This window comes from Babylonia areolata, chromosome 23 (assembly GCF_041734735.1).
Source record: "Babylonia areolata isolate BAREFJ2019XMU chromosome 23, ASM4173473v1, whole genome shotgun sequence".
Taxonomy (NCBI): domain Eukaryota; kingdom Metazoa; phylum Mollusca; class Gastropoda; order Neogastropoda; family Buccinidae; genus Babylonia; species Babylonia areolata.
The window spans coordinates 6481568-6506199 of NC_134898.1; the positions used below are offsets into that span (position 1 = coordinate 6481568).

The window sequence follows — 24632 nt, forward strand, 5'->3', positions numbered from 1 at the left end:
ATTGCCAACATCGATTGTAATGATAGTATGCGATGGAAACCCCATTTCTACTTTTGAAAACCAGCCATGTGAACGATTGTCAACCGAGTCAAAATCAATAAAAGGATGTTTGGAATGATGCACTTCCTGTTTTTTTCTTCTTTTATTGCTTAAATTGTAATATAATAAATTTTAGCGACACCCCAAATCCCTCAACCACACCAGGCCAGCAGTTCAGTGAACAACATTGCACCACCAGGAGCCCACACACCTCAGAAGACCCTGCACTGCTGCTGAATCACTTCAGTGGTGCTGTTTGCATGAGGCAAACCTTTCCACTGTATCTTCAGGTTCCACTTATAAAATCATTATGAAAATGGTCTTCCAATGTTTGAATGACAAATACAGTTGAAGCAGCTTATAAAAAAAAAAAAAAAATCACCAGGTACATTCATAATTGCTTTGCTACATCTGGCTTTTGTTAAATCCAACACACGGGCTTGTCAGGTTACTCCATTATTTTTGGCACGTGCGTTTCTTCCTCACACAGACACACACTTGCATGCCTGCACACATTGCCAGTCATCAAGCTGGTTTTCTGGGCCGTCGTATCTTTGATAAAAATTGTTTTTAAAAAATTATTTCAAAAATATGTCTAAATGAATGTAAACAGATTACATATACACCTATATTGCAATCTGGAGGCTTAGAAACCATTAGATAAGTGTTTTATTCTGAAGACTTCAAAAGAAAAGATTGTCAGAAGAAATCGCACAGTGCCACAATTTGAAGGGGTGGGCGGGGATTTCATTTTCTGCAACGTTTGTTTACTGTTTCACTGTTAGGTCATTGAAGTATGCACTGGTATAGAAATAACTCGATTTTAAGTCTGTCATACTGGAGCAATTTTTTGCGCTTGTCACAGCTTAACAAGAAACCACAATAACCAAAAATAGTATGTGAATAACGTTTGAAAATAAAATGACAATTCTTTTTACTTTTCTCTCAATGTCTTTAATTTCAAATTCGCTTTTGCAACAGGCCTTTGCAACATGCAGACGCCATGACGAAATGGCCTATGAAATCAAGGCTTGACACCCTTCCCCTTCACCCCACCCTGTCTACAGTCATTGGCACTTGCTTTACAGGACGATTGCTTTACAGGACGATTTTATTGCTTACGAAGCAGAGGTGACAACAACATACACTGAAAAAAATTGTGAACTACCTAGTGTCTGAAGCTGTGTAAGAAAATGAAAAAAACTTTAGGGTTATGCAGCAAATCAAACATTTATATGTGTGGCTTCTATTTAGAGCAACTCATAGAAAGCTCTACATTTCATGTGCCTATGCAGACACTCGATCTCTCTTGAAAAGCCAATGATCATATGAAGCAAACATTGCAGCAATCCAACTATTCCAGAGAAATGGTTTCCGTACACAAAAGTAAGCTTTGTTGCATCCGGTGTGACTGTATGCTGGAGACCCAAAACCATTTTGTTAAGTGGCTTTGTTACTTCCAACTTATTTTTCATCATTTAAAGATGGATTTTGATGAGACCAACCTTGCTTTGTTACATCTGGCATTCGTTACATCCAACTTCGTTATTAGTGGTTTCGACTATATAAACACAAACTAAGTTGTCTTGTGTTCATTGAATCAAACATGAAAGAAAAAGTAGAACAGATGGCTGCTGACAGTGGATGGCTTGGGACTGGGGAAGCACTTTGTGCAGTCAGCTGAAAGCTTATAGGCAAGGAATGCCTTTTTTAAATGGGTTAAGTAACTTTTTAATCAAATTTATATCCGTCAAGGCTATTATTCTGACAATTAAAATATTGAGATACTTATTAATTTTTGTGTCAATTTCAAGATTTTTCAGTCACATAAGAACTTGAAAGTTTATTTTATCATCTTTAAATCAGATGAAGGAAATATTCTAGTGATGGTAGCCCATGCTTTCCCACAAATGTGATAATCACTTTCACATTGAAAGCGAGGGGGGTGCTTCTATGCATTCTCTCACAATGAAGCATGGGATTGAAAGAAAGCATGGTTGTTCCCTTGACAAGCTCATCTACAGTGTCGGGTGCGCTCACCCGCAACATGTGATAAGTGTGGGAAGTTAACAAGGAGGAAAACAAGCAAACCAAACAGACAAAAAGAAACACACATTTTTTAAAACAATCGATCTAGTATCACCACCATCGTTGTCTTCATTGATGTCACCATCAACAATAGTCATAGTAGCACATTTTTCTCATGATTGAAAGAAAACAAGGCAGACGAACAACCATTATTTTCTAGCAACCCTATGCTGTAAAGTGAGAGATATATGCTCAATGTCAGTGGATCTGGGGATGAAGTGGGCGTTATTTTTGGTATGATCATCAGAACTTCAATGAATTGTCCATTCCACACATTTCAGCTGCTTAACCCGTTTATTGCTAACTGTCATAAACACATATAGGATGGCAATAGACACAAGGCAAAAAATACATCCAAAATGCAACAAGTGAGCAAGATTAACTCTATATTAGTGTAAAGACATATGGACAATTGAGAAAAACACACATGACATGCAATTCGTAAGTCCCCCAATTCCGTATCTTAAAATCCCTCTAGTCCTCTCCACTCTACAAGACATTGACAAAAGTGAGAGACGAGAAAGAAAATGAAAACTGAAACACAAGGACAAAAAACGCACATTAATGTCATAGCATCAAAATGGTGAGCATATCCAAAGATCCCTGTAAATATCATCCATGAAAGAGTGCTGCTTTCTGCCTCAGGCTGCACTGCACACCCCATTATGGCATACTTTCACTGTACACTGTGAGCCACCTGAGCTAACAGTCCAATCACAGATAGCTTCTTGACAGGCCCCTCATTCCAGTCCTTGATGCATGGACATGGGGGAATGCCAAGACAAATGTTCCTTGTTGTGATGGTGCGATAGTGCAGGCTGCACTCCATTCAGAAGTTGAAGCCCTCTGAGGGAACACACTGCTGCTCACTGAATTGGAATGTGTTGTCTTCACCCACTTCAGGGGCAGCGATGGCACCATCTTCATCCTGAACACACAGCAAAACAAATGTACAGGACTGATAACCTTTCCCAAAATGTCATTTCTTTCTCTTTTATTGCAAGCAGTCTTTTAAATAGATATAAATCACAGCTTAACTCGCTCCGGACGATGGAACACTATAGTGTTCCTGATGTAAGGTAGTGTTCCGGACAATGAAACGCCATAGGTTTCGACAATTTTTCACATTTTCATCATGGTGTAACATAATCGCAGCTACATCGGGCACTGCGAACATGTCAAGGGTCGAATGGAAATTTTCTTCACGAGATTCTGTAACACAATCGCTAATGAGTTCAGCACCCATGACAAGCTAATCTGTACAAGTATCAAAAATGGCTTCACAGGTAATACAAGTGGAATTTTTTGGAGCAAACTAGATCATGACAGCGGCTTTTACTGCTGCTGAAGTGAAGGTTTCAACATATGACACAGAATAAAGTATCTGCAGTGAAGAAAGCTACCGGCAAGAAGTTACAGATAGTGACTCAGCTTCTGAGAGCAGTGAAGAGGGAGTGGGGTGGGCGTTCACATGACACGAGAGGGGTCAGGTCAAGCACAGTGAGTTTCATTCAGTTACTTTATGTTTTGTATTTTTTGTGATTTTTTTTTTCCTAACCCTAAGAAATGGGTAGTCTGTAGGGAAACGCAAGGGGCTGTGTGGACCAAGGCTGCTGAAAGTCATACAGCTAAAATCATGGATCAAACTGCATCAGATCTCATGAGAAATTACATCACCGGTGGTGAAACAAGTACTCAACACGAAAACATTAAACAGGACAGATGACTTTAAAAGAAGCAATAATAAAGGACATTCATGTAAAAAGTATTGCATATTATTCATTACAAATGTAATTAATCATTGTAAACATGTTGAAAGATGCCAACGTTAAAATTGCATGTATCATATTGCACATTAAATCTGCTTGATACTATTAAATTTTTTTTGAGAGAATAAAATAATGTGCAAACTGTCATACACTTTACCAAGTTATACTCACACACACATCTGGCACTAAATTTAAAAGGTGGATCGAACATGGGATAAAAGTTTTGAGCTCTGGATTTCAAATGAAAAGTTCTGTCTGTAGCATTGTCCTGATGGCACTTGCTCATGCTACATTACTGGGTTTATACCCGATATAAGTTCGTGTTAACTCAGAAACACTCCCATGTAATTCATGTCCTGGGCTGGAACAATTCAGCTTGCACTACATTTCAAAATAACCTGAATTGTTCACCACTGTCCATGACACCTTTTTCTTTAATGTAATTATGTTTAAGGCCCACAAAATTGGGTTGTATTGCTGATTTCCACAAACTAAGCTGATGAACAGGATTAAATATTTTACTGAACAATATACTGGCAGTTACTGTGCCTTGTCCAATCTTTAAGGACCATGGGTGTAGGGAGAGGGTGGCCATCACAACTTCACCCCAACAAGAGTGAAGATCACATGGCAGTTTCAAGGACAAAGGGAGGTAGGTAAACAGCTCAAGAAGATGTCAATGGTAAAGTGACCTACCTCAGCACCAAAGTAGTTATCAATCAGCCCCTGTGCTGCCTTGTAGACATTCTGGTTTTCATGCTCCTGCAGTTGCTCAATTTTGTCCACAGCTCCCAGCTCCTCCAGATGTTGACACAGGCTGTCCAGCTGAGTCATTCCCTTGGCCATCTGCACACATCAGTTACCTCTCACTCACACGTCTTTGCATCCCAAACTTGAGGGGGTGGGCCTCAAAAGTCAGGAAGGTGATCAGGGAATTCAGGACATTGCAGTGTATCAGTAATGCACCATATGGAGCAGCAAGGAAATTGACTAGCCAGTTCCCCAAACTGGAAAAGGTTTTGAACACCATTCTTTTTAGCATGGAGAGGTTCCTCAACAAAGGAAACTGTCCTCATGACCAGGATGAGGTTAAATGCATTTTCTTTCCTTAACATTGTAGGAATTTCTGGTCTCATGTTTACATTCTGAAAGCTTTTTAGTCATACTGCCTAGTTGGTTACTTACATTACAGATGTTGGAGATGGCATCAAGGATGACCAGAATGATCTTGGTGTCTTTGGCTGACAGCAGAGCACAGAGAGGGGGCAGGCAGTCCTGTTCCAGAGCGTAGCCCACTTGCTCAACACTGCCGCCAGACGTCAGGTTGGTGATGGCCCACACACTCTCCTTCTGACTCTTGAAGTCACCCTGAAACAAAACCACTTCACTTTGGCCACCACCTTGCCCCAGCTATCATTTGTCCATCACATTATTTCCCTCCTTGTGTCCAGTTGCTAAATCTTCCAACCAATCATGATATGGATACTTATATAGTGCCTATCCTAGGTCAGAGACCAACCTCTGAGCACAGTCATTTTCACAACTTGCTGCCTTTCTACAACAAAATTCATTCACGTTCAAACATTAGCATTGGCAGGATAAAAATCTGATGTAATAATCTTGACAAATTTTAATTTGCTAGAATACTGAGAAATTATCACTGCATTTAACAATGTAGAAGTGGCAGCAAAAGAACAGGCAATGTCCATGACTGGTCATATGGAAACAAAAATAAAAAACTATCTTTTCTCAAACTGTTTATGGAGACCAAGATGGAAAGAAAGGGAGAAGAGGTGCCTACCCTGTGCATGAGGCTGATGAGGTGAGGGATTAATCCGGCGTCAATGACAGCCTGGATCTGTGACCTGTTGCCAGCAGTGATATTGGACAGGGCCCAGGCAGCCTCTTTCTGCAGACTGCACTTTGGGTGTTGCAGCAGGTACGGGAAAGCCCGCAGTGCTCCACAGTCCACCACAGCCTGGGTCTGCATGTCATTGCCAGTCACTATGTTGCCCACGCTACGCAGGGCAGGGGTCAGCACTGACGGCTCATTGCTGCCCAGCAACTCCACCAGGCGGGACACCACACCTGTCAACAGTCACACCTGGCTTCTTGCAACATCACAGCACACACCTTGTGCAGACACCACACCTGTCAACAGGCCATTCACACCTGGACACAGCACACACCTTGTGCAGACATCAGTGACACATAGCTTGTGGACAGACCACAAATAGCTTATTGACAGACATCAATGACATCTTTTTGACACAGTTTAGTGTAATATTCTTTCCACAACCCCACTCCAGCAACACTTTGATTAATTAAAAAAAGACAAAAAAGGGAACTTTCCAAACCTGAATCAATGACAGCTTGAATCTGTTCATTTGTTCCATCAGTGAGATAGGAGAGAGCCCAGCAGGAATCAGCCAGCACCTCTCTGTCAGAGTGCTGCAGCAAGAGACGCAGGGCTGGCAGGCACTGACTGACCACCTCAAACTTGGGGGGAGGGTCCTTGTTGCGGCACAGGTTGGAGATGGTCCAGGTAATGTTGCGCATGAAGCCGGCCTGCACAGGTGCACATCATAGGATACAGGAACAGGTTTACAGACCCACATTCAAGGGATACTGTTTACTGTTAAAGCTGAATCATGACAAAATATTTCCTGCAAGCTTTTTCATGATGGCATTGTGACATGAATGACCAATTCATTATACTAAATTCAAACTCAAATCAAGTTACATGAAATGGTAGAGCTGTCTGACAGAATCAGTTTACACAATGAGACTGATAATGCATGTTTTCATTGCATCAGTTTACAGATGGTTCATCAAATAAAACCTTAAGGGTGAGGTGGGGTGGGGAGATGAGGTCATCAAGTGATTTAACAAGTACACGTGTGGACGAGTGGGTGCGTGTGTGGAAGCTCGTGGTGGGCAGTCCAGGTCAGGTTCTGCTTCATGCTGTAAGTAGTGCATGTGCGCCTGCCAGTTTTAACTGCCAACAGAATGGTCAAAAGACAAATTTCAAGACAACTTACCGGAACACTTGAAGTTGCAAGTTTCAGCAAAGGCTCAAGAATGCCACTCTTGGTCACAAAATCTCTTAAAACTGTGCCATCACCTGAAAGAAAGGAAAAATTAGGTAATATAATGAACGTAACTTTAATACTGCAGTACATAAATACTCTGCAGACAATACATCTTTATTCATCTTATTGGAAAGTGTCACCAACCTACACTTTCAGTCCACAGTCTAGTCCAACATAAACATAAACATGACAATGGTTAAGCTCTAAAAGGTCCAGTTTGAGTTGTGATTTTATTCTGTATCAGTAACTTCTACTGCTGTTCATTCACACCTGGGCTTCTGTCACATCTCCAGTTCTGGCAGTTTACTGCAACAATGTTAGGTCACCATGAGACTATATACTTGCATTAGGATGGCGCCATTAGATTTGTTAAGTTCAGTTACTCCCACTCATATTTCAATATTTGGGATGGGGTTACTCATCAAGACTGAATTTTAACCCCCTTTCATAATAGAATTTGGCATCAACTGGGCCACATAAAAATTTATGGTGATGATCACTTCCAAAGACATTTGTGAAATGGATGATAACTGTGTGACTGCTGTCTTCTAATCTAAGTATACATCTTGTATTACATGGCTCTGATGAGTTTTGAACCTGTCCTCTGAGCCATCAATCAAGGTGACTAATCACTTCAGTAACTGCTGTTTTTGTCACCAGCATCAAAATATGTTCAGCACTGCCAACCCCCAATTCATTTCCTTACTAGTATTATTGACACTGTCAGAATTTAAGTCTAGACTATACTTTCCACAAAAACTTTCATGGGTGGGAGTGAATGATTTTTCAAATACTGAAAAGTTTGCAGCTGGGGGCCAACCCCAAGGGCCATGTGGTGGGTACAAACTAGAATAAAAATTTAAAATTCACAAAAATGTAAAAACTGTAAAATGTTCTTTTGACAATTTTGACAAAGACATCCAAGACAACTATTGCAAAGGTTGATCCTTACAGTCTTTGATATTCTAATGATCAGTTTACTCAAACTGATGTATACATTCTCTTTAGTCTTGACATGATCTAGAAATCAATTAAATTCATCCAGTAAAAGCATCAAACATCACTGACATGCACATAACCCACTCTGGAGCATGTGGATGCAATGACAATTTACAATTAAGGATTAAAGCCAGTTTTTAAGTGTTGCTAATCCTACCTGCAATATTTCCAAGAGCCCAGACAGCCTGCTCACTAACAGTGAGATCAGAAGAACTGAGGAGACGTATGAAGTGGGGCACAGCACCAGCATTCACCACCACCTTGGTCTGCTCACTGGTACCAGAGGCGATGTTGGTCAAGGCCCAGGCTGCCTCAAACTGAAGTTCAGATCTGATAACAAAAAGCAATACTACCACCTGATGTTCTATTCTCCTTCTGTATCTGCTGACAATACTTTAACATACCTTACATTCATGTATATTCCATATCAAATAACCAAACTATATGAAATTGCAAGGTTACAATAGGGTTTTATGTTATTCAATGACAAGAAAAAAACGACGTTGAGGTGTAAAACCTGCAACTACACCCAACTGGAAAATAACCATAAAAAAACTGACCATTCGGATCAAATTGTGCCAGAACTCCAGTAAACAGCACATTAATATAATATGCTGCTTTCGCTCTATGAACACATCACCCAAATCAGTGTTGGAACAGAGAAAAATTATCATCCGTCAAGACTACATATTATCAGCATGAGTTTGTACACCACTAACACATTTACATTAACCTGATCAAGTAGTGTTGAAAGCTGACCAGTCCACATACTATTTACTATAAAAATAAAATGACTTGCTTAAACACATTTCTGCATTAGTGTGACGAGTGATTTGTACACCGATACCTACAGCTGACTATTTTGCAGAAAGGTGACCAGGCGAGGAACCACACCCGCTTTAATCACATCACCAATGGGAGGGTTGCGCTCTCGGGACAGCATTTTGCGACACGCCTGCGTGGCCTCAAACTGCTTGTCCGTGTCCTCCCCTTGAATCCCTGCGATAATCTCTTGTAATGTGGCAGCCTGCACAAAAGACATGTACTTTGTCTTATGATCTGTATCTTTCACCTTTTTAGCTGATACACTTTATTTTCAAAGTGTTCTATTCTTATGGTAGCATTCCAGAAAAAAAACACACTTTCCGAGCCTCAAACAATAAGATATGCTTCAAAAAGCTTAAGTAAAACATGCTATGAAAATGATTCAACAAAATAAATGCAATGGTATGAAAATATTTTTTCCTTCCAACTGGCTGTGATGACATGTAGATCTGTCCACTAATCAAGGCACTCTAGCATGACCAGTCATTCTTCTGGTTGACCCAGACAAGTTTTGTGGTATTCCTACTGCTTGAAACTATGAAAGCTGAATTACAAAACTTATGACCATGCTAAAAGGTCTTCCAATGAGAAAGATGGAACAGTTGTGGCTTCTTCAAAAGCTGTCTTTTTTTTCTTTTCTTTTTTTACGAAGGCCACAAATCCCTCCAACATCTTCATGTTAACAGGCATCAAGATTGCAGTTTAGAAGTTGTGTAAATCATAATAGATTACTCTGACAGAAGTTTAACGCCTTCAAATTCAACAAAAGCAAACTTTTAGTTTTACTGAACAAATTTATGTGATCAGGTGTCCTTACTGATTTGCAAACCAGTTTCCGCATTATGACCTAAACATGCCTGTGTGCAATTGCAAAACTGTGGGCTAAGCTCAAGAAAAAGGCTTCATTCCACCTCATTCTAGAGTCTCAGTGTAAATAAGTTATCAATCAAGGCAGTCAATAATTTGCCCACATATAATATATATGATGTACAATATATCTTAGAGAAATACAAAACTGCACACACAGACTGTCCACTCATTAAAATCAGTTTTCAAAATAACTTCATTTTCACCGTTCGGTTTCAAGATGCAACAAAAGAGAAGCGAGCTCTAGTTATCAATCTCCACTTATCAAATTTATAGTCATATTTCATTCATAAACATTCTCTTTAAGGCAAGAGGGTATGAACAGGAATAACTGTATAATTGATAGATTCCTTGTGGTAAAAATTAATGCACAAGAAAACATGCTTATAATAAAAGTGTAGACAAAGTGCAGACTTAATCACATTTTACACTATGTGCCAGCCCGACACCTGTATGACTACTCTATCTGAAGGGTTTGCAGTCACAGTATAGTGTGTTGGTTTCAGGGACAATGATTCACATTACCTTGCTGGCATTGTGCACAGGACTGGTTGCCAAATCTTCCTCATCAGACAGGACAACATTTCGCCGTTTCAGCAGGTTTTCTTCCTTTTTGGCTTTTCTCAGCTCCACAGAGGTTTCATTCCTCCTCCTGCGCATTTCCTGAAACAAGCATTCAACAATTCAAACTACAGATTGCGATCAACTGAAACTGGAATTACTTCAGTCTTTTCTTTACATTGATGTATATTGCTGTATGTAGGCACATGCCTATATATAGTATTAAAGTCCTCAATCTGCCTTCCTTTAAATCTAACCTCAAGCATTTCCTCTGACCCTCTCTCATACATGAAAGTTGATTGTGTAGGTACGTTTGTCACGCTGTATTGTGTGTGCGTTCAAAATATGTATGTATATAATTTTGTATGTATGGATGCATGTATGTATTGTACGTACAAATTTTTATGCGCATGCACATGTTTATTGTGCATGATTTGAGTTGAGTACTGAGTGTGTTTGGTATGCATGTGTGTGGACTGCACAGTGCTTTGTGCAATGAGGAAAGAGCTGAAAAATGTACAGTTATTATCTAGTCAATATATTTCCCATCCATTACTCATTTACTGGATCATGTTAAATTTGTCACTTTGGCTATCTGATCATTCGTAAGACATGGGCTACAGTGACAATGAGTTTAAACATAATTATGGCAGACTTCAGTCAGATTTTGATTTGACGGCAACATTTGCCAAGTTGAATTAGCATCCAAAGTTCTTTCATTTACACATGAATATTTGATTTTTTTTGAATAAATATATAAACAGGTTTCTTGCATCTTTTTAAAAACATGTAATTATATATCTCAATACAACAAGATACTGCAGTTTTTACTTACCTCTACATCTCTGCCTTTATTTTTGTAGTTCTTGATGCGGTCACCAATTTCCTGAAGAGGCATTTTGTAGGACTCTGTAGATATCTACAATGTTTAAACAAAACAAAAACATTATTAGTGATGAAATAGCACCAGATGATCTACTCAAAAAAAGAAAAAGAAAAGAATGACAGCTAAAAATGAAATACAAATTACAACAGACTGTATAGAGAATTTCTGGAAATTGAACACAACTCTAGGTTCCTTTATTCAGTTGTAATTACAATTTGAAGTCTAATTGTTTCCAACATATAAAAAGTATGCAATAATACTACGTCAATCGTTAAACTTTACAGTGAATAGACTGCTGGAGAGTTCCATGGCCATCTAAATGTTACTCAATATCTCGAGCAATGCCAAAGGCTGATGTAGACAAAAGCAGCAAATATGCTGTCCTCCCTTCAGTCAATAGCTTCCATTGATACAACCATATGGAGTGCCACCAACAGTGCAATATTACCCCGAGTTCTATTGTTTCCTTTCAACTCTTCAAGGAACTTTGGTCGCCTCAGAAAGTTCTACCAGTTAAGTTATGCCTACTCATCCCAATCATCTGCAATGGCACAAGTTCAAAATTACAGAGGGTCGGCAATATCTACATGAATCCATGTTTGATATCTAGCCTATAGTCGGCACAAACCAAATTTGGTATTAGGTGTTTCTTCGTAACCTACTTGTCTTTTTCAAATCTTGCAGAGGGGAGGTGGGGGGCGGAGGGGGGGGGGGTGGAAGAAAAAATGACGCAGGTTTTCCCATGCCTGGAATTGTGAATAAAAAAAATTTGAGAAAAGTGTAGCTGAAACTGATTTGCGCACGGAGATCATTTCAAGTCAAAAATAAAAACTCTAATCACAAACATAAGCAATCGCTGAGATTGTGCCAATGTTCGCTGGTCAAACTCAAAAGGTCAGCGGAGGGTGGGTCGAGTCTTTTTAAACCAAGAGTGAAAAAGCAAACTACGCGCTTGTTATTGGGTTGACATGAGAAAATAAGCTTATGCAATGACAAATACGTGCTTAAAGTCATCTTGAAAGCAAATTATACTTCTTTAACTTGTAAACTTACCAACTCTTTCAGATGTGTATGGACCAACTGTGCAGCGTCTGTCAAGCCCTCGTTCACAAAGTGAGACTCAAGCGTGCCGCGTCAACGTCACATTTCTGCATGAAGCCTTTTTCGATTGGTCAATTTCTTAGGCAATGAATTTCATTGGTCATTTCCATGGCTTCAAACAACAAACATTATAAATTTCACATCACAGTTAGTTTGTTTTGTTTTTTGTAGATGATTCCTGTTATGCACAGAATGTTCCACCAGTATGTAAATACAGGTATTGTATGTAAAAACCATTCAAATCAGAAGTTTTATCCGCACGTTCCTTTTCCGCGCATGCGCAAATGTCATTGTTTATGGACGTTCAACATGTCTGCCGACGAAGACACCGAACTTCGGGACCTGGTTGCCCAAACGCTTGAAGCAAATGGAACTCTCGGAAAACTTCGCGTAAGTCTTCATGACAGTTATCGACACTCGCTATACATATAATTCTGAAAATCTGTAAAGTATACAGAACTCATTGAAGTACTGATGGCAATTGACATCCGTCCATCTCTAGTTTTTTTGTCCCATGATGATGGAAACTTGTGACTAATAGCAGCAGACACAGGAAACATGTGTGTGCTTGCCGATTCGAATTCCGAACAGTTGTGCATTTGACCCGTTAGTTTGTTGGTTGGCTGGTTCTCTCATGTTTATTTCGTGGATCATTTAAGCAAAATCATTGATATCTTTATTGTACAGTCTCAGCATGTCTTTGCCGAGCTGTCAGTGTCAGAAAGGTTGAAGGGGTGATATAGAATAGAATAGAATATGTCTTTATTACCAAGTGTACCGGGGTCACAAGGAATATGGGGGGGATAGTACATATCAAGGTACGAACATAAATCGAAAATCATACACAAACACATATACAGTAGAAATTAGGATACATACAAGTGCATGTAAATAAAAAAAGTTGTGCATTGTCACACATGCAGGCACTGCACACACACACACACACACACACACACACACACACACATGCACGCACACATGAACGCACACACATGCACACACATACACTCTCTCTGTCTCTCTCTCTCTCTCACACTCTTGGAAATATCACATCATTGTTTCAGTAGTGCAGTTATATCCACTGTTCTGGTTGTTTTAATTATTCTTACAGAAATTGTCATCTCTCCATGGGAAGTTGCCAGTCATTCAAAACTTCTGAAAATATTGATCAAATTTATTTTCCATGCGATCAAAAGGAGAAATCATATACTCAGACCTAATTAAGTAGAATTAATGTCAAGTCCATGAATATTATGATATTGTGTCATCTATTCAAGTGTTATAATACCCCTTCCCATGCCCACCCCCAGTCCCCTGGTTTTGAATTGTGGTCCATGGCCAAAGTTCATTAAAACAATTTCGTTCGTTCGTTCGTTCGTTCTCTCTGTGCCTCTGTCTCTCTCTCTCACACACACATTCTCTCCCTGTGTGTGTGTGTGTGTGTGTGTGTGTGTGTGTGTGTGTGTGTGCCTCTCTCTCTGTCTCTAACACACACACAAACATTTTCTCTGTCTTTCTCTGCCTCTGTCTCTGTCTGTCTGTCTCTCTCTCTCACACACACACACACTCTCTCTCTCTCTCTCTGCCTCTGTCTCTCTCTTTCTCTCTCTGTCTCTCACGCACACACAAACTCTCTCTCTCTCTCTCTCTCTCTCTCTGCCTCTGTCTCTCTCTTTCTCTCTCACACACACATTCTCTCTCTCTCTCTCTGCCTCTGTCTCTCTCTCTCTCACACACACTCCCTCTCTCTCTCTCTCTCTCACACACACACATACACACACACACACACGTTTGAACAGAAGCAGCATATTACATGTGGATGGGACTGATAACTAGATCTTCAGGTAGATGGTTGTTGATTGCACAATTCTATTTATCATACTGGATTTCTTCAAGAGACAGGCATTGACTGCTTTGGGTAAAAAGCTTTAATTGGCAAAGCGATTGGTTTTCGTCCTTATACCTCTGTTCTGTCAACCAGAGGGGAGTTTCTCGAAAATCCCAAAAGTTGGATGTGATTCATCCTGGCTGATTGATTTTGCGTTTTTGCGAATTATGTCATTTAGAGAAGGTAGGTCAGCCCCGGTGATCTTGGTGGCATTTTTTATGATTCTGTTAAGGACTGCAACTTCTGCCTTGGAAATATCACATCATTGTTTCAGTAGTGCAGTTATATCCATTGTTCTGGTTGTTTTAATTATTCTAATAGAAATTGTCATCTCTCCATGGGAAGTTGCCAGTCATTCAAAACTTCTGAAAATATTGATCAAGGGAACTAGAATAGCCACAACAGTTGAGTGATAAGACTTGGAGCATTTCACTTTCAGTAAGGGCCTGAGTTCAATCCCTGCAGCACTTGCTGAGTAGAAATTTTTTCCAATCACCCAGGTCAACAGAGATGTGGAGACTAGCTAATACTGAAACACCTTTCTATACATATAATGAATGGAGAAATTTTGTGAAATTCAGTTACATGTCATTTATGGTAAAGATCCTTCATCCCATTTAACAGTTCAGCTGGTAATGGAAACAAAACCTCTGCCAAAAAGGAAGCTTCCATACCCTGCATTTTATTTAAGCATGCTGAACCACAGTTAAAGAAATGTGAAACACAAATAACAATATTAATTTAGTTAGACTGGACAAGGCCATATAGTACAGAATATAATGACTAATGAGACAACTTGAAACTTTGGTGTGTTTAATATAATCAGGAAAACAAGCAAAGACTGAAAAAGATGGAACTAAACAGCGGATAAGTGCTGTTGATCTTGGTCAGACAAAGAAACAAATGACAATTATAAACCATCCCTGTTTGTGCTAACCATTAGCTAGCAAAGAAATGACACACTAACATCCCCAAAAGGGAAGCTACACTACACATCTTTACTGACACCATTCATTTACTGACATGTTGTGAAACCTGTACAAAGATCAAATGTAGAAGTTTTTTTATGCACTTAAATATCATGAAGATTTATTCAAAACTTGACAGGTCCTTTAGTCCAGAGTATTTTTGGTTTTTACTCTGCCCAACTTTAAAAGTTCTGGAAGGAATATATTATATACATTAATACATAAAATGTTAAATACACAATTGATATATTCATGATGCATATTTACTTTTTATGTAAATGTCTTTTGTATTCACTTGAAAAGTGTAAACCCAAAAAAAATTAATGAAAAAAGTTTGAGGGGAAAAAAATTTTTTTTTTATATATAACACAATCTTTGTCCTTTCCATTCTATCAGGTCTTCTGTTGAAAAGCTTCTTTGAGTCCCCAAAACCATTTAGACATTTGGCCAAAGAGTCCTTAAGTATCAAGCACCTTCTGTTTGGAATTCTCTTACTCTGGATCTCAGTCACTTACCAATGTTATCCTCTTTGAGAACAAACTTGAAAACCCACCTGTTCAAACTGACCTTTTTGTGTGATGAAGCATTGTTAATTGTCTGCATTCCTTCTCCTAGCCACCCCACTTCACCCTCTACTGAAACCATCATGTAGTATGTGTGTGTCTGTGTGTGGGTGATTTAGTGTGCGGGAGCATGTGTGTGCAGAAATGTGTGTGTGCAAGTGTTGGGCATTTTTTGTCCATGTGTGTGTGTATGTGTGACTGTTCTATCTGTAATCTGTAGTATTGTCTTGGTGTATAGATACACACATGAACATATGTGTTGTTTTTCCATGTACAGAGGTATGTTGTTATGCACTATTGTGTATGAAAATATATATGTATGGGGAGTTTGGGCCATGTAAGTACAATCTGATATTATTGATGATAATATCATTATTGTTTTATAGCCCAGCTGACCACACAGGTTGATATCAGGGCTTTGACATAACAATCAGTGTGTAGTATACAGTACAGAGAGTTTGGATAAAAAAATTTTAAAAAACCCCAAACAAACAAAAAAATGAATGGGGAATAATCATTTTCCTAAGCATAAAATGATGAATAGCACAGCTCACTCTTTCCTTCTACCCCTCCCTTTCTCCCACAGTTTCAGTATGTCTTTTGTTTTCTTTTGCTTCACCTCCTGTATGAATAGTTTCAGTTCCATCCAAATGCTAAAAAAATTTGCAAGCCTTATGAATACATAGCGTAATATATTATCCAAACTTGTTGAACTTGCTCAAATTTTCAATGTCACATTGAATTTATTTTCCAGAAATAAGGTGTAAAAAAAAAAAAGAAAAAAAAAGAGGCTGCTTTTAATGACCACACCTATTTACATTAACTCACTCTGGACGAAAGGCCCTGATTGGGGCCATACTGTTCACAACTGTTTCAGACGAAGGGCTCCAATCATGGCCTTAGATGGTTTTGATTTTTTGGAGTGGCACCTAATTTCCATAAATGGTGTCTGACCCAGTTTTGTCTCAGTCACAAGACAAACAACAGAGTTAGATGAAGGGGCCCTGTCATGGCTTTTTAACATTCTTCAAACTCTTTGTGCTTTTCTGGAAATCATCAGTGTGTGCAAATTTTGAACAAAAATATGGATACCTTCATCATTTCACTGTATGATAGCATAAGGAGGAAGGACGTTTTATGTTTTGTCCCCAGCTAACACATTATGTTACTAATCAGTTAGGAAATTTTCAGTTCATAAGTTATAATTTTTTAAAATTTTTATTTTGTTTTATATTTTTTGTGGTGATTTTATTTGTTTCCCACACAAATGGGTCATTTGTGGGGAAAGTCAGGGGAGCTAACTGGGAGTACTAAGTTAAATGATATATATTTCAACTGTATTGTATATTTACTACATACATGTTTGTTGTATAGGTAGTTTGTTATATTTTCTGTGTTCAAATGGATTGGACTGAAGCGCACTGATTTCTCTCACATGGTACTCGTATTTTAATGTTTTTAATAGATACTGTTTAAAACATGAAAGCTTTTCATTTTTACACTTTTTTCTTTCTTTCTTTTTCTTATAAATCTTTCAGGCACAGCTGCGGGCCAGTGTGTTCCTGGCCCTGGAGGAGCAAGAGCAAGTGCAGGTCAGTACAATACACAATCTTTGTGTACTCCTTTACTATGTCATGATGTGACTAGTTCCATGCAGCTGTCTCCTGTCTTTTACAGGTACCAGGTCAGCGTGCGGCCTCCAACAAACCAAGGTGTCATGCATTTATCACAGAATGGCAAGCTGTGAATGCCAAGAAGTAGTCATTTACCTTTTAAAAGTTTTATTGTTGTAACTTACACTTGATAAGAAGACTCATTTTTATCTGCAATGTCTGTTTTAGAAACACTTGATAAGAAGACTAATTTTTATCTGCAGTGACAGTTTTAGAGTGGTGGGTTATAAGACAAGAAGATGTGAGACTTGGTGTTCCCATTTCAGCGTGTAGTTCCAGCCCTTGGCTGTCCAAATGAGGGCTTCTTGGCTTCCGCTAGTACTCCCCAAGTCCTGGTTTGCTTGTCCACATTGTCACTTCTGAACACTGTTTCTCGTAACCCTAGTCACACTTGTCTCCCTTCTGTGTGTACATTTATACCTCTATACTTGTAGACCGAGTCACTCTGACAGTTGACAAGCAAAGCAGTAAAAAAAAAAAATTGCCATGTGGCTCATTGTATTCATGTCCATGTTATTCAGTGTTGTTTTTACGTGCGTGCGTGTGTGTGTGTGTGTGTGTGGTCACATTTTGGTGTGTGTATGTAACATAGATATAATGTTTTATGTTATCAAAAGCGTTTTTGTAAAGCACCTAGAGCAGATTTCTGGATAGTGTGCTATATAAGTATCCATTATTATTATTATTATTGTTTATGTACATGCTATTCAATGTTGTTTATGTACATGTTATTCAGTGATGTTCCATATTTGGTTACAGAACAGAGCACCATTCCTCAACAAGAAACTGAACAGCTTTCTGTCAACAGAAGATGGTAATCTTTAATCCCCCTTTTTTTTTTCTTTTTAGAGGTTGAAGGGGGGTGGGGAGAGCGATCAACATTGCCTTTTAGGATACCCTCCTGTTGCCAGCTTGCGTTTTTCTTTTTTCTTTTTTTTCTTTATAACCTGCTTAACATTTTAAGTGTATGACATGTTAGCAGCAGGACAAAAATGGTGTTTTTGTGTGTGTGTGTGTTTGGTGTTTTGTTTTGTTTGTTTTTTAAAGAGCAAGGAATCTGTTCAAGGAGCAAGGTACCTTTACTCTGTTAGCTTTTTGTTTCCAAAGCTGGATCAAAATGATTGTCTGAATCAAGGGACATTTACATATGGTACTTCATGTTATAAAGTGTGAAGGTTTGGCCAGTATCATCAAAAGATTTACAAAAGACGATATCACACCTTTCTGGTCATTAACATTGCATGCAACAGTATCTGGTCAAAAGCAGTTGTAGTATAAAAGAAAAAAAAGAGCAGAGTTTTAGTCTGCTACAAAGAGCCCTGGTCTAGATGTTATCAGGCTTCCCACATGATGCAGGGCGCCTGGTGACCGGTATGGTGCGAGAATTCTTGGATTTCTTCCACCTGGAGTTCACTGCAGCTGTCTTTGACCCTGAAACTGGCCTGGTAAGTTTTTGTTGATGTTTTGGTAGATATGCTGGTGTGTGAAAAGTGAATATGTGTGAGGGGAGAGATGTCACGGTAGAAATGTTGATGTATGAAGAGTGGCAGTGTGGGGAAGAGATGACACAGTGGAGATGTTGATGTGTGTAATGTGTGAGTGATGTGGTGGGAAGATGTCAAAGAAGAGATGCTGATGAGTGAAATGTGAGCGATGTTATGGAGAGATATCAGAGCAGAGATTTTCATGTGTGACATGTGGTGATACGGTTGAGAGATGTCAAAGTATGGATGTTGATGTGTGAGTGATGTGGTTGAGAAATGTCACAGTAGGGGTGTTGATGTGTGAGCGATGTTGTTGAGAGATATCACAGTAGGGGTGTTGATGTGTGAGCGATGTTGTTGAGAGATGTCACAGTAGGGGTGTTGATGTGTTAGCAATGTGGTTGAGAAATGTCACAGTAGGGGTGTTGATGTGTGAGCGATGTGGTTGAGAAATGTCACAGTAGGGGTGTTGATGTGTTAGCAATGTGGTTGAGAAATGTCACAGTAGGGGTGTTGATGTGTGAGCGATGTGGTTGAGAAATGTCACAGTAGGGCTGTTGATGTGTGAGCGATGTGGAGAAATGTCACAGTAGGGGTATTGATGTGTGAGTGATGTGGTGGAGAGCAGTGTGGTTGAGAGATGTCACAGTAGGGATGTTGACTTGTGAGTGATGTGGAGAGTGAGTGGTTGAGAGATACCACAGTGGGGATGTTGACTTGTGAGCGATGTGGAGAGCGATGTGGTTGAGAGATGTCACAGTAAGGGTGTTGCAGACGGAGGAGGCAGAGAGCCGGGAGGCTCTAGCCAAGGAGCTGAACCTGAGGACTGGCCCAGGGGATGGGGAAGCCCAGAGTCCACTGTTGATGCAGCTGCTGCAGGGATGTCGGAGTGGTGGCTCCCCCCAACAGGCATCTCCCTCTCACATCACCAGGTCTGCCGCACTCATCCATGTAAGTGTTGTCCAGGATAAGTACACAGTGTCTGTGAAGATCTGTGTTTGATTACTGCTCTCGCCCTTTCTCCCAGGTTTGACTGGAAAATCAAACTGAGCATCCAGTCATTCGGATGAGGTGATAATCTGAGGTCATGTGTACAGCACACACTTAGTGCACTGAAAAAGAACCCATGGCAGCGAGAATGTCGACCTATGACAAAATTCTGCAGAAGTACACTCTGATAGATACACAAACATATATATAAGCACTTAAGGCCTGACTAGCACATTGGGTTATGCCGCTGTCAGGCATCTGCCCAGCAGATGTGATGCAGCATGTAAGCATTTGTCCAAATGCAGTGATGCCTCCTTGGGAAACTGAAACTTTGTCAGTCTCTTGTGTCACCTCGCAACAGGACATGACATTCACTCCTCAGCCTACACAGTCATCAAGTCATGTACAGTTATCCGTGTCAGTATTTTATAAAGATGTGGTGTCATCTTCTGTCTTTTGCTCCACCCAGTGCTCTTGTGTTGGGTACAGTAAAAGTTTTTATTGAACATCATTGGCTTTCTGGGTATATTGTGTAAGTATGATTTGCTTTCTGGGTACAGTGTAAGTATGATTGGGTTTCTGGGTACGATGTAAGGTTTTATTGAACATGATTGGGTGTCTGGTTACAGTTTCGATTTTTATTGAAAATGAATGGGTTTCTGGGTACGATGTCAGTTTTTATTGAACATGATTGGCTTTCTGGGTATGGTGTAAGTTTTTATTAAATATGACTGGCTTTCTGGGTACAGTGTCAGTTTTTATTGAACATGACTGGCTTTCTGGGTACAGTGTCAGTTTTTATTGAACATGATTGGCTTTCTGGGTACAATGTATGTATGATTGGCTTTCTGGGTGCAATGTAAGCCTTTATTGAACATGACTGGCTTTCTGGGTACAGTGTAAGTCTGGGTACAGTGTCAGTTTTTATTGAACATGATTGGCTTTCTGGGTACAATGTAAGTATGATTGGCTTTTAGGGTACAGTGTAAGTCTTTAATGAACATGACTGGCTTTCTGGGTACAGTGTAATTCTTTATTGAACATGACTGTCTTTCTGGGCACAGTGTAAGTCTTTATTGAACATGAATGTCTTTCTGGGTACAATATAAGTTTTTATTGAACATGACTGGCTTTCTGGGTACAGTGTCAGTCTTTATTGAACATGACTGGGTTTCTCTCTCCCTCACAAAAGTGCAGTCTCCCCCATCAGGAGTAGATAGATGAGATAATTGTTTGGCATGGTGAATAATGGTGATTGGTCATTATGTTTGTTCATGGGGTGATGGAACTTTGCTGTAACTGCAGGACTGTGTTGTTAACTTGTAAAGCTTTGGTTCTGTGTGAGATGGGTACTGTCTGCAGGTACATGCAGACTGACAAGCGTGTGTGTGAAATTGGGTAGAGTGGTGAATATCAGTAAAACCTGTCTGGCTGTTGCCTGTGTAGAGATGGTGCTCATGCATGATGAAAGTCGTAAGTCTGAAGTGAATGTTTCAACATTGATTTTACTATTTGAAAAAGATTCACATAGAATTTGTTGAACACTGCAATAACAAAAAGCTTTCCAGATTACACTGTTCCACTCCAGTACTTCAGCGTGTGTTTTGGTTTTGTTTTATGTCCCTACAGTAAACTGTGTGGTAAATGAAGTTGGAATCATGAATCAGGGATGGCTGTGCCTTCCTTGCTGTTGTTATTTTGTTCTTTTTGTGTCGTTTGATGGTTTCGTGATGCATTAGATGACAGTGAAACAGAGAGTGTCTGGTTGTCTGAATGGTGGTGGAGGTGGGGTTGGGATGGTGGTGTTTGCTTTCACAACATGTATTGCAGAAGACTGTCTTCACTAACACTTTGTTTTTCTTGCCTGCTGCTTCTAATCTTCAGCCAGAGGAAGATGTTGAGTGTAACAGCAGTCCACACCTCCCACAGGTAGAGTCTGATGTGTTTCATATCATATAGTTCCTCACCTGTTGACAGTTACATGGTGTATGTACTAAGCACCTCTTTTTGGTTTACAGCAGTAACGGTAGATAAATAGATATATATATATGTGTGTGTGTTGCTTGTAGTCAGTAATAGAATTGGTTAGTATGTCTCACAACAGAATGTAAAAAGATATTACTTCATTTGAATCAAAGTTGTGTAGAACAAGTATATGTCGTACTTTAAATGTTCTGGATGTAGGATGTGTTTCCCATAATCTTCAAGCCAGGTCAACAGAGATAAAACTAAAAGTGCATTGGCTGTAGTTCAGAAAGCAAACTGTATATCAGTAGATGTAATTGTTAGACAGCTTTTGATACAGTTCATAATTGAGCCTTCATAACTGCTTGACATGAATAATGTAAACTGAGCATGGTGTGTGTCCATTTCCCATTTGATCACTCTTTCTCCATAATCTCCCCTTCACCCCTTTTTCTTTGTCTCTGTTTCCTATTATAACTGATTTTGGGTTTTATATGTAGTATGTATCACCCTTCAGTAAGGGGCTGTGGCTTTTACCTAAGTGAACTACCACCTCATGTCATGGAATTTCTCTTTCCTGTGTTGTAGCTTCACTGGGTGTTCAACACTACAGTGCTATTGTTTCAGAGCTTGACAGAGAAGCAGGTAGAAGATGCCAGGAAGAAATTTGAGGAATATGACAGAGTGAGTATTGTTGCATTCAGGCATTATTTGTGGCAGCTTCTTGTCTCCATTTTATGTGAATGTTACTTGTGCATGCATGTTTTAGAATGGCTGAGGCCTGTGATGGAATGTGGGTAATAAGAAACACTGTGATGTACAGAGGTTGAGGTAGGTGATGCCTGCAGTTTAATGGATGAGGCATTTACTATAATTAATGATCTGTACCTCTGTCTCTGTGCTGTATACATGTGTTGTAGAAATGTAGTGCAAGGGATGATGTCTGTAGTGTGTGACATGATCTGTTTGTGTTTCAGGACGGCAGTGCCAGACATGTGTTGTGGATATGTAGTGTAAGGGATGATGTCTGTAGTGTGTGATATGTGATGTGTGTGTGTTTCAGGACAGCAGTGGTGTTATAGACATGTGTTGTAGATGTGTATTGTAAGGGATGATGTCTGTAGTGTGTGTGACATGTGATGTGTTTGTGTTTCAGGATGGCAGTGGTGCAATAGACATGTGTTGTGGATGTGTATTGTAAGGGATGATGTCTGTAGTGTGTCATGATGTGTTTGTGTTTCAGGATGGCAGTGGTGCTATAGACATGTGTTGTAGATGTGTAGTGTAAGGGATGTCTGTCTGTAGTGTGCGACATGTGATGTGTTTGTGTTTCAGGACGGCAGTGGTGCAATAGACAAAGATGAACTAAGAGAACTGTTCATGGACATGTTTCCTTCTTTCAACAAGTACGTACTTGGCATGAAGCTGTGTCCTCTCTTAGTGTCTGTCTGTCTCTCTCTCTTTTCCTTTTTGCAAGTAGTCTATAGAAGCGGGTTGGAGGAGATGGTGCAGTTTGTGTTGCTATCTCAAAGTTTTATGGGAATAGGAATTTTTCTCTTTGTTTTAGAATGTTCAAAAGATTCGTTTGTTTTATAATTTTTTAGAATGTCGGAACAAAATAGTTGGGTTTTTTGGGTTTTAAAAAAAATATTATATTACAAAAATGTTTGTATACATTACTTATACTAGTTTTGAAATATCTGAACAATAAATTTGTTCGATAATAATGTAGAAATATGTGTACAAAATACGTTTTTTCTAATTGTTTAAAAAAGTCTGAGAAGAATATGACAGAAAGAAAGATACGTAAATATTTGTCTTTGTTTCAGAAATATGCTATCACATAGAATTTCAGGAACAAGTGTGATGTGTGTGTTTATCTGTGTTTTGGAAATGTATAGTAAAGTTATGCTTGTCTCTGTGTTCCAGAATTGTGTTGGAAATATATGTTTGTATCCGTGTTCCAGAACTGTGTTGGAAAGATATGTTTGTCTCTGTATTCCAGAAATATGTTGGAAAGATATGTTTGTCTCTATATTCCAGAAATATGTTGGAAAGACATGTTTGTCTCTATATTCCAGAATTATGTTGGAAAGATATGTTTGTCTTTTGTGTTTCAGTATTATGTTGGAAATATATGTTTGTCTGTCTGTTCCAGAAATATGTCGGAAAGATATGTTTGTCTCTATATTCCAGAAATATGTTGGAAAGATTTGTTTGTCTCTGTGTTCCAGAAATATGTTGGAAAGATATGTTTGTCTCTATATTCCAGAAATATGTTGGAAAGATATGTTTGTCTCTATATTCCAGAAATATGTTGGAAAGATATGTTTATCTCTGTGTTCCAGAAATATGTTGGAAAGATATGTGAACGATGAGTTTCGAGCTGTGGACAGAGATTTCAGCAGCAGTAAGTCATGAGACTTGATGTGTTTGTTGATGTGTTCTTGTAGTATAACTGTTGGTGTGTTCTATAATGTAACTGTTGGTATGTTCTTATGGTAAAACTGTTGGTGTGTTGTTGTGTTCTTCCAGTGTAACTGTCGGTGTATTCTGTAATGTAACTGTTGGTGTGTTCTTCTGGTGAAACTATGTAACTGTTGGTGTGTTCTTCCAGTGTAAAAATGTTCTTTCAGTGTAACTGTTGGTATGTTCTATAATGTAACTGTTGGTGTGTCCTTCCAGTGTAATGTGTTCTTCCAGTGTAACTGTTGGTGTGTTCTTCCAGTGTAATGCGTTCTTCCAGTGTAACTGTTGGTGTGTTCTGTAATGTAACTGTTGGTGTGTTCTTCCAGTGTAATGTGTTCCTCCAGTGTAACTGTTGATGTGTTCTTCCAGTGTAACTGTTGGTGTATTTTGTATCATTGAGAGACT

General features: G+C 39.2%; 2 protein-coding genes across 6 annotated transcripts in view; one reads left to right on the top strand and one right to left on the bottom strand.

Moving 5' to 3' along the window:
• Positions 1 to 1099: 1099 nt before the first annotated feature.
• On the bottom strand, positions 1100 to 12251 carry LOC143297758 (importin subunit alpha-5-like). Its single transcript, XM_076610221.1, has 11 exons — positions 12180 to 12251; positions 11076 to 11159; positions 10205 to 10342; positions 8839 to 9014; positions 8145 to 8317; positions 6938 to 7020; positions 6254 to 6464; positions 5698 to 5984; positions 5082 to 5264; positions 4593 to 4742; positions 1100 to 3055 (listed from the first exon to the last, which is right to left on the bottom strand). The coding sequence occupies exons 2-11, from the start codon at positions 11136 to 11138 to the stop codon at positions 2957 to 2959; spliced, it is 1563 nt and encodes a 520-aa protein (XP_076466336.1). The 5' UTR covers positions 11139 to 11159; positions 12180 to 12251; the 3' UTR covers positions 1100 to 2956.
• Positions 12252 to 12526: 275 nt separating this feature from the next.
• Positions 12527 to 24632, top strand: part of LOC143298352 (uncharacterized) — a 40572-nt gene continuing 28466 nt past the window's right edge. For 4 of the 5 annotated variants that reach the window (XM_076611235.1, XM_076611234.1, XM_076611236.1 and 1 more), the window contains exons 1-9: positions 12527 to 12617; positions 17185 to 17238; positions 18079 to 18133; positions 18676 to 18764; positions 19578 to 19754; positions 21678 to 21722; positions 22386 to 22442; positions 23094 to 23164; positions 24107 to 24168. In XM_076611235.1, the coding sequence (XP_076467350.1) occupies positions 12537 to 12617; positions 17185 to 17238; positions 18079 to 18133; positions 18676 to 18764; positions 19578 to 19754; positions 21678 to 21722; positions 22386 to 22442; positions 23094 to 23164; positions 24107 to 24168 (691 nt within the window). In that variant the 5' untranslated portion in view covers positions 12527 to 12536. The remainder of the gene's footprint in view (positions 12618 to 17184; positions 17239 to 18078; positions 18134 to 18675; positions 18765 to 19577; positions 19755 to 21677; positions 21723 to 22385; positions 22443 to 23093; positions 23165 to 24106; positions 24169 to 24632) is intronic. The other variant, XM_076611238.1, reaches the window with a different exon arrangement.